The sequence below is a fragment of the Haemorhous mexicanus genome, chromosome 9, assembly GCF_027477595.1.
Source record: "Haemorhous mexicanus isolate bHaeMex1 chromosome 9, bHaeMex1.pri, whole genome shotgun sequence".
Lineage (NCBI taxonomy): Eukaryota > Metazoa > Chordata > Aves > Passeriformes > Fringillidae > Haemorhous > Haemorhous mexicanus.
Window position 1 is genome coordinate 28,385,253 of NC_082349.1, and position 14,435 is coordinate 28,399,687.

The 14,435-nt window shown below is 48.3% G+C and overlaps 1 protein-coding gene across 5 annotated transcripts in view; it reads right to left on the minus strand.

Moving 5' to 3' along the window:
* Positions 1 to 5,894, minus strand: part of DNM3 (dynamin 3) — a 171,593-nt gene extending 165,699 nt beyond the window's left edge. For all 5 annotated transcript variants that reach the window (XR_009487550.1, XR_009487549.1, XM_059854656.1 and 2 more), the window contains exon 1: positions 5,738 to 5,894. Coding sequence is in view for 3 of the 5 variants with exons in the window: in XM_059854656.1 (XP_059710639.1) it covers positions 5,738 to 5,883 (146 nt within the window). In the remaining 2 variants the exon portion in view is untranslated. The remainder of the gene's footprint in view (positions 1 to 5,737) is intronic.
* Between the last annotated feature and the right edge of the window lie 8,541 nt (positions 5,895 to 14,435).

Consider the following 14,435-nt stretch of genomic DNA (forward strand, 5'->3'; position numbering starts at 1 on the left):
AACAAATCTTATCTCCATTTGCTGCCCCTGTTCTTGTGCACATGTGGAATGTGTTATGGAGATTTGTTTACCAAAGGGTGATTTTTTAATTGGACACTGGATGGTGTTTTGGATGGATTGATCAGTTAGGTCAGAGCTGTCTCAGACTGTCTGTAAGGGTTACAAGCTTCTTAATAAGTATAGTATAATATATGATACAGAGAATAGAGCAACTGATCAGCCTTCAGCAATCATGGAGTCAATGCTAATTATTACCTGGCAGGGAGCCTGCAGCGACATCTATGGTCTGAAAAAAAGAAAAAACCCAACTCACAAGCCTCTCCTGAGATGACTGCCCTCCTTTAAAAACGATCAGAGGAGTGCAGTCACTCCCTGTAGTACCTTGATAGATTGAACTCCCACTAACAACTGCCACTGAATCTGCAGCACTGATTTCTCACAAGGCACTCGAGACCAGACTTGGGGTTTTTTTAACATTGCTTTTTGCAGGGTTTTGAAGTTTTTCTGAAGTCTAGAGCACAGACTTCAAATACTACACTTGTGTAGTAAATGCTACGATACCCTGGTCGTACACAGCATGCTGAAGTTGTAGTAAATATATTCTCACAGGTACACTTCACAAAAGTGAAGTGTTACTTACTGATTTAGCATCTCTGAACTGCCTGATATGCTGAACTTCAATGCCACAGTAAAGGTCAGAGCTGCATACACTGTGCCTGCCTCATGACAGAGTACAGCTTTTCTTAATTGGCAAAACATACATGCCAAAAATAAAAGAGACAAATCCTCAAAGCAGTTTTAGAGGAAAAAATTAGATGTGGGGTGGTGCTGAAAATACAGCATATTTGTTTGCATGTCTATTTTTTAATACACATTTCCTTTACTTTGTATATATCAATTCTCAAGACTTGAAGGAAATTTAAGGTGACAATTGAGTTACATTTAAGGACAAAACCAGGCCATCTGTACCCCATCTAAAGAGCCAGCTTGTTCTTCAATGTATAAATGCAAACCTTATTCAGGGAAGAAACCCAAATGAGCCACTGTCTCATTTGCTGCTGTTTCTAATAAATGAAATACCCGGAACATCCATGCTTTCGTTGCCCCAGAGTATTTTGATAACTAGGCTAATATACTCAATAGTGTACTCCAAGCTGTACTATGTCTTAATTAGTCAGGAAAAGGAGTGGCTGACTCTCATTTCCAGAAGATCCTTAAGATTAAAAAAGAGTACACAGCACCACATCTCAGTTTGTATTCAGCTTCACTGCTTAGCTTTTTCCTGCCTGTTTCACAAAAGAGGAGATTTTCTGTCAAAAAGTTTTTCTGTCAATGCCTAGTAACTAAAAGAATAAAATACCTGCACCAACCTTAATACATCTCCCCCAGGAAGCATCAATCTAAATGTGTCTACATTATTCAGAGAAATTTTCTGCTCTGGCAGCCAGAGTTAAAGTCCCTTCTCTTCTCCTAATGACTCAACGCAGTCTTTTCACAACCGCCATCTCAAGCAGAACAGAATGAACTGAGCACACGAGGAACAGTAATTTCAAAAAGAAATAATCACTACATATGTCATAATAAATAGCTCTACTTACATGGCCTTAAGATTGTCAAAAGCTCCTCAGATCAAAAAGCTGTAAAGCTGAATTACACAATCAGACCTTGGGCTCTTAAAATGAAAGTGCCTGTTTCATGATGACTGACAGGCTTACAATCAGGAGTTCACATCTCTTATAAAACAATTATTTGGCCTCATGCAGTTTGTATTATATTAAGCAGGAAGGGAAGCGAAGAGCTTTCAAGTTGGAAACCTAATTATTAATTTCTTGCTATTTTTAAGAGTAAAACAAGGTTCTGATTTCTGCAGAAGGAGGCCCTGACATGGTAGCTTGCTGTCTGTGCCTTCAGTTATCTGAAAAACCCATTTGGCTGAATGATGAAATAATAGATGAAATAATAGAAAGTGCCTTCTCTCCAAATACAGTTTACAGGGATTGCTTCCTGCCAGTAGTTTTCTTTTAAGTAACCTAATTATTATCAAAAGCCAGTTTGAAAAGCACAAACAACGTACAGACTCCTGGCCCTAAACTTCTCAAGAGCACAGCAATAAGAGGCCAAGTGCCTCTCCCACTGACAATCTGCTGGCATTTGTTGTTTGACTTTCCTTTGTGCTTTTGAATCACTCTCCAACCAACCCCTACCAGAAGGCTGCATCAAATTCTTTGCTTCAATGCTGGCTCAACATTTTCTGGGCACATTCACTCCTGTTACAAAGTGAAGCAGAAGGAGGTGGGAAGAACATTTGCTCTTCAGACAACTTCATTTCCTCAAACACACACCATGAGCTCCAGCTATGAACACATGAAGGGCTAACCCATAAATGGAAATGACTGCTGTCCTCAGGTGCTCTCCAGAATCTCTGTTTGTATCTAAATGTAACCAGAATCCTGAGAGAAAAACCTTTACACACAGTCCTTGACTACCAAAAGAAACTGTCTCCCTGCACACAGAGGAGCAGTACACAAAGAGGAAACTCTCCACATTCCTCAGGGGATGCTAATCCAAATAGCAACAGCAATGGACAATTTGGGAGATTTGACACATGGATTCCAGCTTGGCTCAAAGCCAGCCTACAACAAGACAAGTAGTTCTGGGTGTCCCACAATTCCTGCAGAACCCATCCTCACTCACCACCACCATCTATGCAAAACACATGTGAGCTAATCCCAACATATTCCCTGCCTGCTGCTAGTCATTAAGGATCCTGTGTGCACCTGAACAGGCCTTGCTGCTACCCTGGAGGCAGTGATGGGATGTGTGTCACTCATTCAGCAGGACCTGGCTCCCACTCCCAGGCCACCTGCAGCCCACACAACTGTGGCACACCAGATTCCTCACAACTCTTCTGAAAAGTGATGGCAGTGCATAAACGAGGCAGTGGATAACCCTGCACAGCCCAACACACTTCCTAGGAGCCATAAAGAAGCTCTAACTCTTGATACCACCTGCAAGTCAGAAAACAGTTTCTACTGTCCAAGTGCAAAAAAAAAGTAATCTTTGCACAGCCAGAGGTCTTGTGGAAGACTGAAACACCCACACTGCTATAGTGGCTACAGATTGCAGGGAACAATAACCTGATCCTAGAGTTAAAAACACCTTGCCAACCTTACCACAGCTCCACTGACAATACATGTTAACAACCAGCAGCATGGTTGTAGCAACACCCATGGAGGATATTGTGCCTTCCTCAGACCAATTACAGTTACTCCTGAAGAAAAGAGAGCTTCAAAATCTGAAGGCAAAGAGCACAAAATCTACTAATGATAATGACTCATGTGGTAAAAAACAAACAAACAAACAAACCAAAACAAAACAAAACAAAAACCCACCCCAAAATGAAACCAACAAAACACAAAAAAAAACCCCTACAACCACAAAACAACCCAAACCAAAAAACTAAACAAAAGCCATGAGAACTAATGGTCAAACTTCAGAGCAGCACAAGGATTGTTTTATTTTCATGTCAATTTCAAAGCCGTGCTACTATTAGTTAAAGCTGGCTCTGTGGTTGCCAGAGGTCATGCAATATACCAGTAACAAAGAGAAATGAGGGCAGCATGGCTCTGCAGGGAGATTTTCTACCTCTACAAGCCATATTAAGACAGACGTGGATGAAACAAACTTGTCTGCAGAGAGCAGCTGCATTATCCCATAAAAACAGGAATATCCTATGGCTTACTAAAAAGAGACACAGGCCATTTGTCTGCTGATATAACAAGCAAAATCCTCTTCTGAGCTCATGGATATTTATTAATCTGGTTCTGAGGGTTCACAACCAAGTTTTCACAGCTTAGCCAGGGTACATCTGCTGACCACACATAGTCTGGAGGAAAGGCACGAGCAAAATATCCCTGCTCAAGTCTTGTGGAATAGGTTTGAAACAATGCAGTTTAATGTCATTTTTGCAACAGGCTCTAAGGTTGCAAGTAGGGAGGTACTACAGACCAGTTCATGCTGAATCTTGAGAAGTTACTGCATAAAACAACAATGTGGAACTCTGAAACCAGGCTGAAAGAATCCAAATTCCAAATCCCATGTGACAGAGACATTCTGGTGCTTCATAGCAGCCTGTAATCTCTTCTCTGAAGAGATTGTCTTGAAGTGTCTGCAGGCTGCACAGCGAATAACTACACGAGTAAAAAAAGTTACTGCCCTTAGCTTTCCTTCCTAATTCCTCCTAGAAGTGCCCACACCTCACTCATGCAGCTGGTTCCAGCCTTTTGGCCAAACAGACCAGATCAGCACAAACTGCTCGTTTTCACCTTTTGCTCCAGCCAGGCACATCCGGGCGGCTCAAAAGAACAGCTCCACCTGCGGATCAGATGGAGCAGATCCCTCGGGCAGCCGAGCGGTGACGAGCATCTGGGAGCAGCATGATGTTCCACCGGCACAGCTGGATCCAGAGACCGACATCAGCCCACCTCACTCAGCCCCGACCCCAGGGACTAAAATAGCCTCACTGACAAGAAAAATGAAGGTGCTTTTTCCCCTCAGCACATGTGCTTTGCACAGCTTTGTGGACACGTAGCTCAAAAAATCAGAAAGTTACCAAAATACTTTTTAAGGACTTGTTTAAAGAGCACAGTAATAATTTGATAGCCAATTGTGCTTTCTGAGGATCTCATTTATGTTTTTCCAAACTCAAGAGAATTGCCAGTACTGTCAACACCAGTAGCTAGCTACAGTCTTCAAGGAGAAAGAAGAGGAAGAACTGACATTTAACACAGTCAGTTCTGAAGGAGAGATGAAGAACCACTATACAGTATTTTTGTACCGGGTATCAAGAGCTATTGCAGCCTAGCACACGGCCAGGTTGTGGAGTGTCACGGCCTTTAATATTACCTTCGGTGAAGATCTCTGCACATCAAAGACCCCAGTCACCGACACACAACAGTATTTCGACCCTATAATCCGAATCCTGTCTAGAATCGCAGCTCAGCTGCGGGAGCATCACCTCCCTCCGGGAGCCCGCAGCTATTTGAGGAAAACGCAGCAAGAACTTCATCAAACAGCACGTGAAGCCCGTGTTTACCTCGGGACGTCTCCATTGGCACAGCCTGGCCGTCAAAAAGCGCCGCCTGAATCGTGAGGCTTCCCCTTTTCCTGACAATGATGCGCATGTTGGACTTGACGATCTTGGAGGTCTTTTCCAACCCTAATGACGCCGTGATTCGAATACGCACGGGCGCGTCGGGACAGTGCGAATTTATACGCGATGGGATGGGAGGAATGAGGCGCCCGGAGCCAGCACGCCACCGAAATTAGGGTTTGGGGCTTTAAACGCCTCGTTCCTCTCAGGCAGCGGTCACCCCCACACACAGACGCACGGAGCGGGCACACGAACGCGCTCGCACCGGAGCCGCGGCGGCTTCCCCGCAGCGCGCACATCGCATCACGGGCGCTGCCGGGCCAGGGCCCGCCTCGCCACCCCCGAGGCACCGCGGGGGGAGGGACACCGAGCATCCTCGGTGGGTACCGAGCACCCGCGGTGGGCTCGGAGCCGCGAACTGTCCCCCAAAAACCCCTCCTCGTCCATCCCCGCCCGACACCGCACCTCCCGCCTTGGCCGTTCAGAGGAGGGTCGCGCGCCGCGGCCGTTGGGAACAGCGCGCGCCGCGGGCCGTGTGGGGGGAACGGGGGGGGGCGCGGGGGTGCCGTGCCCGCCGCCCCTCACCTGGAGACGCAGTTCTCCAGCACAGAGCTCTTGCCGGCGCTCTGCCCGCCAACCACCGCGATCTGCGGCAGGTCGAGCAGGCAGTTCTGGCCCAGCGCCGCGAAGGCATCCTGCAGCCGGTTAACGAGCGGGATGAGCCCCTCCATCCCGCCGCCGCCGCCACCGCCGCCTCCTCCGCCCACCGCCGTTGACAGGTAACGGCCGGCGCACTGCGCATGCGCAACTCCCTCCGCGGACCCGGGGGCGGGGCCTCCGCTGGGCGGCCACGCCCCCTTCGGTGCGTGTACCAGTGCCGGTCGCACGATTGTCCCGCGATTGTCCTGCGATTGTCCCAAAATCCGTTTTCCCCCCCCGTTATGCCAAAGGCCCATCCACGCTCAGAGTCAAGGGGCTGGATTTATTTGTAGTTCTGCGCAGAAAGATGGCTGGGTGGCAAATCCACAAAGCCAGCGGGACAACTGTCAGAAATTTTCCCTTTTTGTGGATTTTAACAAACCAAGGCGTTGATGTTAATTGGCTACAACTTATCTAGTTCGCTTATTAATTAGTGTTCTGTCTTCTGTTGGGTAATGATCCTCTTGCTTCCAGTTAATTAATCTGCATGCTCAGTCTTTCTCTTAAATTAGTGGCTTTTTTGGTTCAGTCATCTGTGAGTCAGTGGTCACAATTTGCCCCTGCCAGAATTACCTCTTACCCAGCCAGAGCTGCTTTCTGCATAGTTGCTCAGTTGTTTTTATTAGTTTCTTCCTTATCTTGGGTGTTCTGCGAAATAGCCTTGTACCCCTAAATTCTGCATTCTTTGTGTCAGCTAAGAGTGGTACACCCTTCTTCCCTTTGGCAACCTCCCCCTAGGTCTGAGATAACTGAAACATGTCGAGCCATAAACCTTAACAAGGCAATTCTATCGACAAGTAATTTGTCTTTCTACCTTCTGGACCCCACTTAGACCTTGCTTGTTAGGGATTGCTTTTTCACAGATTGCCCAGAGAGGCTGTGGAGTCTCCCTCACTGGAGATATCCCAGAGCCAACTGGACACAATCCTGTGCCTGTGCTCTGGGATGATCCTGCTTGAGCTGGGAGACTGGACCAGATGATGCCCCACTGTGCTCCCTGACAACCTGACCCATTCTGTGATTCTGTTTGTTATGAATGAATACTCCAATTTAATAATTAAGGAAATTTATTAAATTATCAAAGTATAAATTTGGAAAGAGCCACAAGCGAGTCGACTAAGCCGGGTGATCAGAGTCAGGGAGACTCAGGATTTGCTATCACACCAAAGTCCCTGTGGGTCTCCAAAATGTCATTTTAAGGGGTCCATTTTATACAGTCTTTTGGGCTCTGGAAGGGGCCCTTCTTTAGCATATTTTAGGATATTATCGTAGTTTTTCTTTCTTCCTGCCATGTTTCCTGGAGCTGGTGGATAATTCCTGGAATCCTGTCAGGTGAAAACTTCCTGACATAAACTTCTGATGATGCCTGTCAAATGCCTCCTGCTGGGGTCTTGTCAGATGGAAAGAAATCCCTCGAAATATACATCCCAAGAGACAGTGCCCTCCTGGTGTTTGAATCGCCATTCTTTATTTGTCCGACACTGGCTTGGTACACAATGCTGTGGTTTAAATTTCCTTTAGCAGGAATTATTGTATAACTTATATCAGATGTTCCTGCTCAAGGACAAGGCCACCACAGTGCTGGGACACTTGGACATGAGGAGCACAGTTCAGCCAGGTCTGTGTGTGTCGGAATTCAGGACATCCCTCTGGTTGTCCTGGATTGCCTGGACCCCTGCCAGGGTAGTCAGAGACCCTGGCACAGAGCCCAAGACACCTGTGACTTTGATTATGACCCATGGAAAAAGTTACCAAGCTTATATGAGGATCTGCAAGCCACGAAAGTCTAAGCACAATAATAATTAGTTTGTCACAGGATGAAAAATAGCTTTTTGGGGTTTTTAGAATGGGCATTCAGGGGGAAAGATGGAAGAATCTGGGCATGTCCATCCTTTCTCCCCTTCTTCTTGGTTTCCACATTCTGCTGTGATGGTGGCACTTCTGGATTGGTTTAGAGTAGAAGCTCACTGTCTAACATAGGTGATAGGTATTGGGAAGTAATTGTAAATATTGTACACATAGTTTTTAGTATAAAAAGATAACACTGCCCAGGGGCAGGCAGAGTGCCTCTGTCTGTCCTGCTGAGCAGACCTCGGCTGGACAGGAGAAAGAATTTTATAGATAAGAAACAATAAAAAAACCTTGAGACTGAGAACTGAAGAGTTCTGACTCCTTCTTCGACCACAGGGCTGGGAAAAGAGAGTTCCTAACACATCTCGGGGTCACTGTGAGCAGCTAGAGCCCCGAGATGTGTGCTGGCCATGAGAGCACCACGCTGCCCCTCTCCCCTGGGAGCCCCAGCTGGTCACTGGGAAGGGCAGTGCGATGCCCAGGCACAGGCAGGAGCTCGGCCAGGCTAGGGCACATTCCGAGGGCGGGCAGCAGGTGATGCTCAGGAGCGAGCTGGGAAGTGACATCGAGCTCCAAGCTGTGTCACTGCAGCGGGTTCAATGAAAAATGCATGCTGAGGCTGAGCTAAAAGCTCGGGTACACAACAGAGAAGAGATTTGGCTGCAATTACTGGCAGCAGTCACATCGTGAAAATATGCAAAAGGCAGGCTTTGGAGCCGTGCAGTGATAAAAGTTCCCCTCTCTATTGGAGCAGCACTGGCCTCGCTCAGTGAGAAAAGCAAAACAAAAGGAACTCTGAACATCCCACAGGCTGACGGGGACTAACGGTCTGGATTATCAAAACTTCTTGGCCAGAGCTCTCAATAAGCGTGAAAAATTACAGTACAGCAGACAGTCCTGCAACTCTGGAAACAAGTAAGGGATTTGAATCGGCACAAGGTGAAGACGGCTTCTCCTCCCTCGCCTCTGCAGTTAGATCACAGCCTCTGGGAAAAGCCTTGCCATCATTTCTGTCTGCTTGGAAGCCTGGGAGTTATTGACATAATTATGCCAATTAGCAGCATGATTATTTCTTTTCCCACTCCTGGGTGAGCGAGCTGTGCCAGCACTGGAGTAGCTGCCTGGCCTTCCTCCAGCTCGTGGGTTTCTTTGGAGGCTGGAAGTTGGAAAGAACATTATGAGTGTCCAGAGCACTTTGTGCTGCCCCCATGAAATAATTAAGATCTGTAGAAGAGCAGCCTGGCCATAGGATTGCATCTCCACAGGAGACAAATGAAGATTGAGAAAGGCATGATGCCTGGGGAGCAGCACCATGCACACCTTCAAATTGATCATCCAGGGAACTGTCCTTTCTGCTTTAAATAACAGCTTTGTCTGCTTCCACAATTAAAATAAAATAAATTGTTTTAGGAAACAACTAATTTAAGAAAACAAATGAAGATTAGGAAAAATTTGAGTTATTCCCCCAAGTCTGGGAAGTTTCCAAACCAAATTTTTTTTGTCTGGTGAAGCACAATTAAAGCCATTAAGTGCCCACATTCACCCTGCTACTCTATCACTTAAAAAATCCACTTTCCCCTCTCCAAAAATAAAAGCCACAAGCAGCCAAGGATAGATTCCCCACCTTCTGGAAAAAGCACAAACAATTTCATGATGGATGCTTGTGTTATCGTGAGAGGTTTTTCTCACTTTTCCGACACCTCCGAAAGAGCAGGGAAAGAGACAGGAGAGGCACCCAAGCATATCTTTAGGTCTCTGCTTTTCCTGACTGACTGCTCTGGGCGGCTTGTTCCAAACCCCCATGCAGAGCCCAGCCTGGCTTTCTGAATTTGCCAAGATTCAGAATGGCAAAATTAAAGGAAACAGGGGTGCTACTAGACGACTGCAAATCTTCTTGTAACAAATAACCCTGAAATACAAGACCCAAATCAGTGTCAGGGGGCCATGCAAGAAATTGTTCTCTGGGGGAGCAGTAGGGGCAACCCCCAGGAGCAGAGAGCTGTGCTGCTCACTGGTTAACCAGCTAAACACAATCTGGTTTTACCCTGCTGTTCTCACTTGTGCCCCTAATAATACAATACAATAAAATACAATATCTATAATTTCCTTTTGCTGCGTGCCAGGCTCAGCAAGGAGAGAAAAGCTCTGCCAAGCACCTTTCCTGGCATGGCAGGAAGGGTGGGTGCCCTGATCCCCAAGGTGACTCCAACAGTGTGGTCTGATGTCACATGTCACCAGCTCCAGCACAGCCTGCCTGGAGCCCCCAGTCACAGCCTCCAGTGCATTTCAGATCAAGGCTACAGACAGCAAGCTTGTCCTGCCACGACTTTCAGAGAAATATATGGCAAAAATAGCCTGGCTTCAGGGTACAGCTGAACCCACAAACTCACACACAGACACTTCTCCCTAACCAGGCAGTGATGTTAGCACTGAGGACATTTGGACCAGGTCCCCAGGCTGCTTCCCAAACACACAGCAGTGCAATTCCCTTCAGGAGAAATGAGTTCTGTATAAAGCAGCCGAGTGGGGACTTGCAGATGGCTGCAGCAAAGAGCCAGCCACGCTGCCCTGCCCAGAGCAGCAGAGCACAGCAGAGGCTGCTCCTCTCCCCTAAGAACAGACAGATTCCTGTACACCTCCTCATCTCTCCAGGGACCTTCCTCATCTCCTTCTTGCTTCAGACAAGAGTTTTGGCAGAGCTTTTCAGGCAGTGGATGGGCACAGAGCAGGAGGAGGTGGGCAAAGGGCAGCTCCCAGGTTCTCAGCAGCGCTTGGCTCTGCAGTGGTGCCAGTCAGCATCACACCCTGTCCATCTGCCAGGACGAGAGCTCAGACCTTGAAGCTGCAAAAGATGGAACTCAAGCCCGTGAAAGAAAGCCAGAGTGGCTGCAGAGCTGTGATTAGAGCAGTGGCTGCAGCATTTCTCCGTGTAAAGAGGTTGTGCTTTCTGCCTTCCCCCCACAGCCCGGGGCACTGCTGACTCACTGATGGCAGGACAACACAGTCCCTGTCCCATGTCTCCTCTCTCCTGCCCTGTGACCTGCAGCTGCATTCTTTAGTCGGGTGCATCCCGTTGCAGGGAAGAAGGGCACCGTGCTGCATTGCAGCCTGCAGAGATGTTTCCCTGCAGCCCTCAGCACCCTAGGAAAGAGCTGCACTCCCTCCCTGCAGCCTGGCAGCACGCCTGCTTCCTTGGTCACAAAGCCAGACCAGCCAAGTGCTTCCCCAAGGGAAGATTGCATGGACAAAACCTGCTTCCCACTTGCTTCCAGCCTCTGGGAGTGGCTGCTGCAGCCCTTGCTGTGCTGGACCATGCCATGCAGCATCCCCAGGCAGTGGGGCCATGGCTCTGCCCAACTGAAGGGAATCAGCCCAGGGCTAGGTGCCTGCAGCTTTTGCTGCTGCAAAATCTCTCCCAGCTGCTTGCTGTACTTTGAGCTGATGACAGTATGTCCCTTATCCGCCTCCACCCTGCTCCTGAGAGAGAATTGGAGTGTCATTCTCTTCTCCAGAATAGGAACCTGGGCTGTGACACCATATGAGGTGAACATGTGGCACCCCATCAGTGCCTGCCTCAAAGTGTCACCGTCCCAACAGCTGCCTGCCCACAGCCACCCTGGGCCAAAAACCTCTCTGCATCCTTCTACCCAAGCTCAGGAAACTCAGGACTGCCCCACCAACTCCCAGTGTCATTCACTGGAGCAGCAGCAGGACATGGATATGATGCTCTGAGAAGGGACCGGGCCAGCCCAAAGCATCCTCAGCTGGCTCCAGCCTCACACCTGAGCCTGGGGTGAGTGACACACCCGGCTCTTCTTGTGCTGGGAAAGCCAGAAAGGAAAAAGTCAACATCTCCGTGCTGGTGAGGGTTGCTAAGTGACGGCAGAGCTTGTTTCTATCCCGCCACTGACAGCGTGCCTACGCTGCAAGGGAAGGAAGTGAGGAGTAAAGGATGTAAACATGAGCACATTGCCAAAACTCTCGACAGAATCTCCCTTGCCAAACATATACATTAGCTGCGTGTTTTGGCTGCCAGCAGAGAAATATTTACTACATGTCAATTACACCAGCCTTGGAGCATTTTACCTGCAGAGGAGGATTTGCAGCACTCATGAATTTGCCAGTTTTTCAGCTGAAATTAATTTCCAGACCAAAGTTGCAAGGCTGTCAGTAGCTGCAAGAACAGCTGCAATGAACTGAGATTTCATCCTTACATTGTTTCTAATAGATGGCTTTTGTTTTTCCACCAGGATGTGGCGTTATGCAGCATTTTGGAAGCACAACAGAAAGGCAGGACTGGACAAGGGAGGGATGAAGGCAGCCTTTGTATGAGCTCCTGGGGAAGAAAGGAGATGGTTTTGGTAAAAAGAAAGGGCACACACACACAAACCTATGTGGTTAAGATTATGTGGAGAATTGCAAACTAAGTTAAAAATAGAGTAAAGGCAGCACTGCTGATCTAGTTGAGAAATTTGCCATTGCTAAACTACATGGATAATAAATATCTTTCAGAACAGTGCTCATCACAAAGGAGCTTTAGAAACTGCATGGGGGCAGGCACATTTCAGCTCCGGCTCCAGCCTTGTTTCTCCCCTGTGCTGTGCTGAACTCAGCACAGAAGGAGGAGAATCTCTGGAGGAGTGACTGGGTGGTGACACAGAGGGCACCTAGCCAGGCTGCCAGCCTTTATCTGAGGCAGGGAACAGGCCAGCCCTGCTCTCCTGGGCCTGGGAACCATCAAAAGCACTTATTAAAAAAGCATCTACTCCCTTTGTGAAGTTGCAGGTTAACCCGGGGAGAAAGTAGGGCACCCATCTGTCCCTCTATGGGAAGGGGAACAAGGGCAGAAGCATCAGAGAAGGGATCTGAACAGAGCAGTTCCCAAAGCAGAACCTGCTGGCAAATTAAAATGAAAATACATCCCCAGCTGCTGATCAGAGGGAGGTGCTTGCTGGCAGCACAGCTGCCATGGTGCATCCTGGGCACCAAGAGCCCCATCTCCTGCCTTGGGACAGTGCCCACATGGTCCCCACTGCTGCAGGGGGTGAGAGCCCGTGGGAAATGGATTTGTAGAGAATTCTCAAAGCCTGGCAGAAGGCTCACACAGTGGACCTCTATATGCAAAGCTTGAGATAAGAAATGCTGACTTAGAAATGCCATGGGATAGGACAGACATTGCTGAGAGAGAAATGGAACTAGAAACAAGTTTCAAAAGATGGCCTTGCAAATAAGACTGGATACTTTGGAGAAATAGAACTATGGAAGATGCATTGTAGGAGGACCCACGAGGGGTAATTTTAGAGGATTGGCTTTAAGGCATTTACAGCATGGTGTGGCAAAAGCTGATAGGCCAAGATACACTTCTAGTGCATTGTAATTGAGAATTAATTGGCTTCTGATTGTGATGGTGTAAATTATAACATCTGTATTGTCCCACCCTTCTCATGAGACTGAAAATAGAATAAAAGTTTTTAAAACAGCTCTCAGTTACCCCATCTCTGGGTCAGAAAAGGGCATAGTCCAACAAGAGCCTTTTAGGCTGTCCTTTCCGTGGCCCCTTGGGCTGGGGAACTGCAAACTCAGCTCACACACCCTCTCACTCTGCTTTGGAAGTGGCAGAGGCTTTCCCACAGATGGAGGAGAGCTGGCTCTTTCCAAGCAAGGAAGGGGCAGCCCAAACCCTGCTGGGACACGGGGTATGAGCTGCAGGGCTGGGAGATGGCCCCAGCAGGGATGCTGAGACACAGATCCCGCCTGGAGCTACTTCTGGTGTGCTGTTAGCTCCCTGGGCTGTAGAGAAGTGGCTGGGGAGGGTTTGCTTTGGGAAGCAGCTCTCAGAAAGGCTGCTTCACATGCTGTCCTCTCTCAGGCTGCCAGTGGCAGGGAGCATGGAGTGAGGGTGCAGGATCAGTGGCAGAACACCAGTTTGTCACCGTGCTGTCTGCAAGCTGGTCGCTTTGGTACCCTGTCTCAGTCTCATTTTGGCACCAGATGTTGCAGAAGAGAAAGACAAGCCCCCAAAAATGGCTTCTGATGAACGAATGAGAATCTGCTGGCCCATAACCAGCCAGGACACATATGATGCCTCAGGTTTGAGCTTCTATATTTTTCAGGTTCTGTGCTGCTTTAGTGTGTGGATCTGGGCTTCATATCAGGGGATGGTGAGCTCTGTGCACAGAGCAGGGAGACAAAACAATTCCTTCTCTAGCTGGGGACCAAGGACAAATGATCCAAATCTCAGGCCCAAGAGCACAAACAGCATGGGCTGGAGAGAGAAAAACAAGCAGGATGGGACTGCATGAGCTGGAGCTGGAATGGGACAATGAACTCCAATATGCAAATGGACCAGAACTTTTAAGTGAGAGACCTCATGACTGGTTGTCTGTTTTTTGTGACCATTTTGGGTTCACCTGGGGTGTAGCTTTGGCTGGGCTCTTGTGCTGCCCAAGGTGGATCCATTGAGGCCTCCTAATAAATCCCTACTTTATTCTTTAACTCTGTCCAGTCTCTGTTCTAGGTCAGCCTGCACAAGGCATCACACAGTCCAGCTCTTGACTGAGCTGCCTGGGCAGGTTTGGGGTGCTGTGGGAGCACCCCAGTGGGCGTTTTCTGGCTGTCCTTTTGTCCTGCAGGAAGGCAGACCTGCACCAGCTGGGTGAGTGGGATGGTGTGGTCAGGAGCCTGAGCCCAGAGCTGGGTCCCTGCTGGCCCTGGGGCAGAAGAGGTCTGAGCT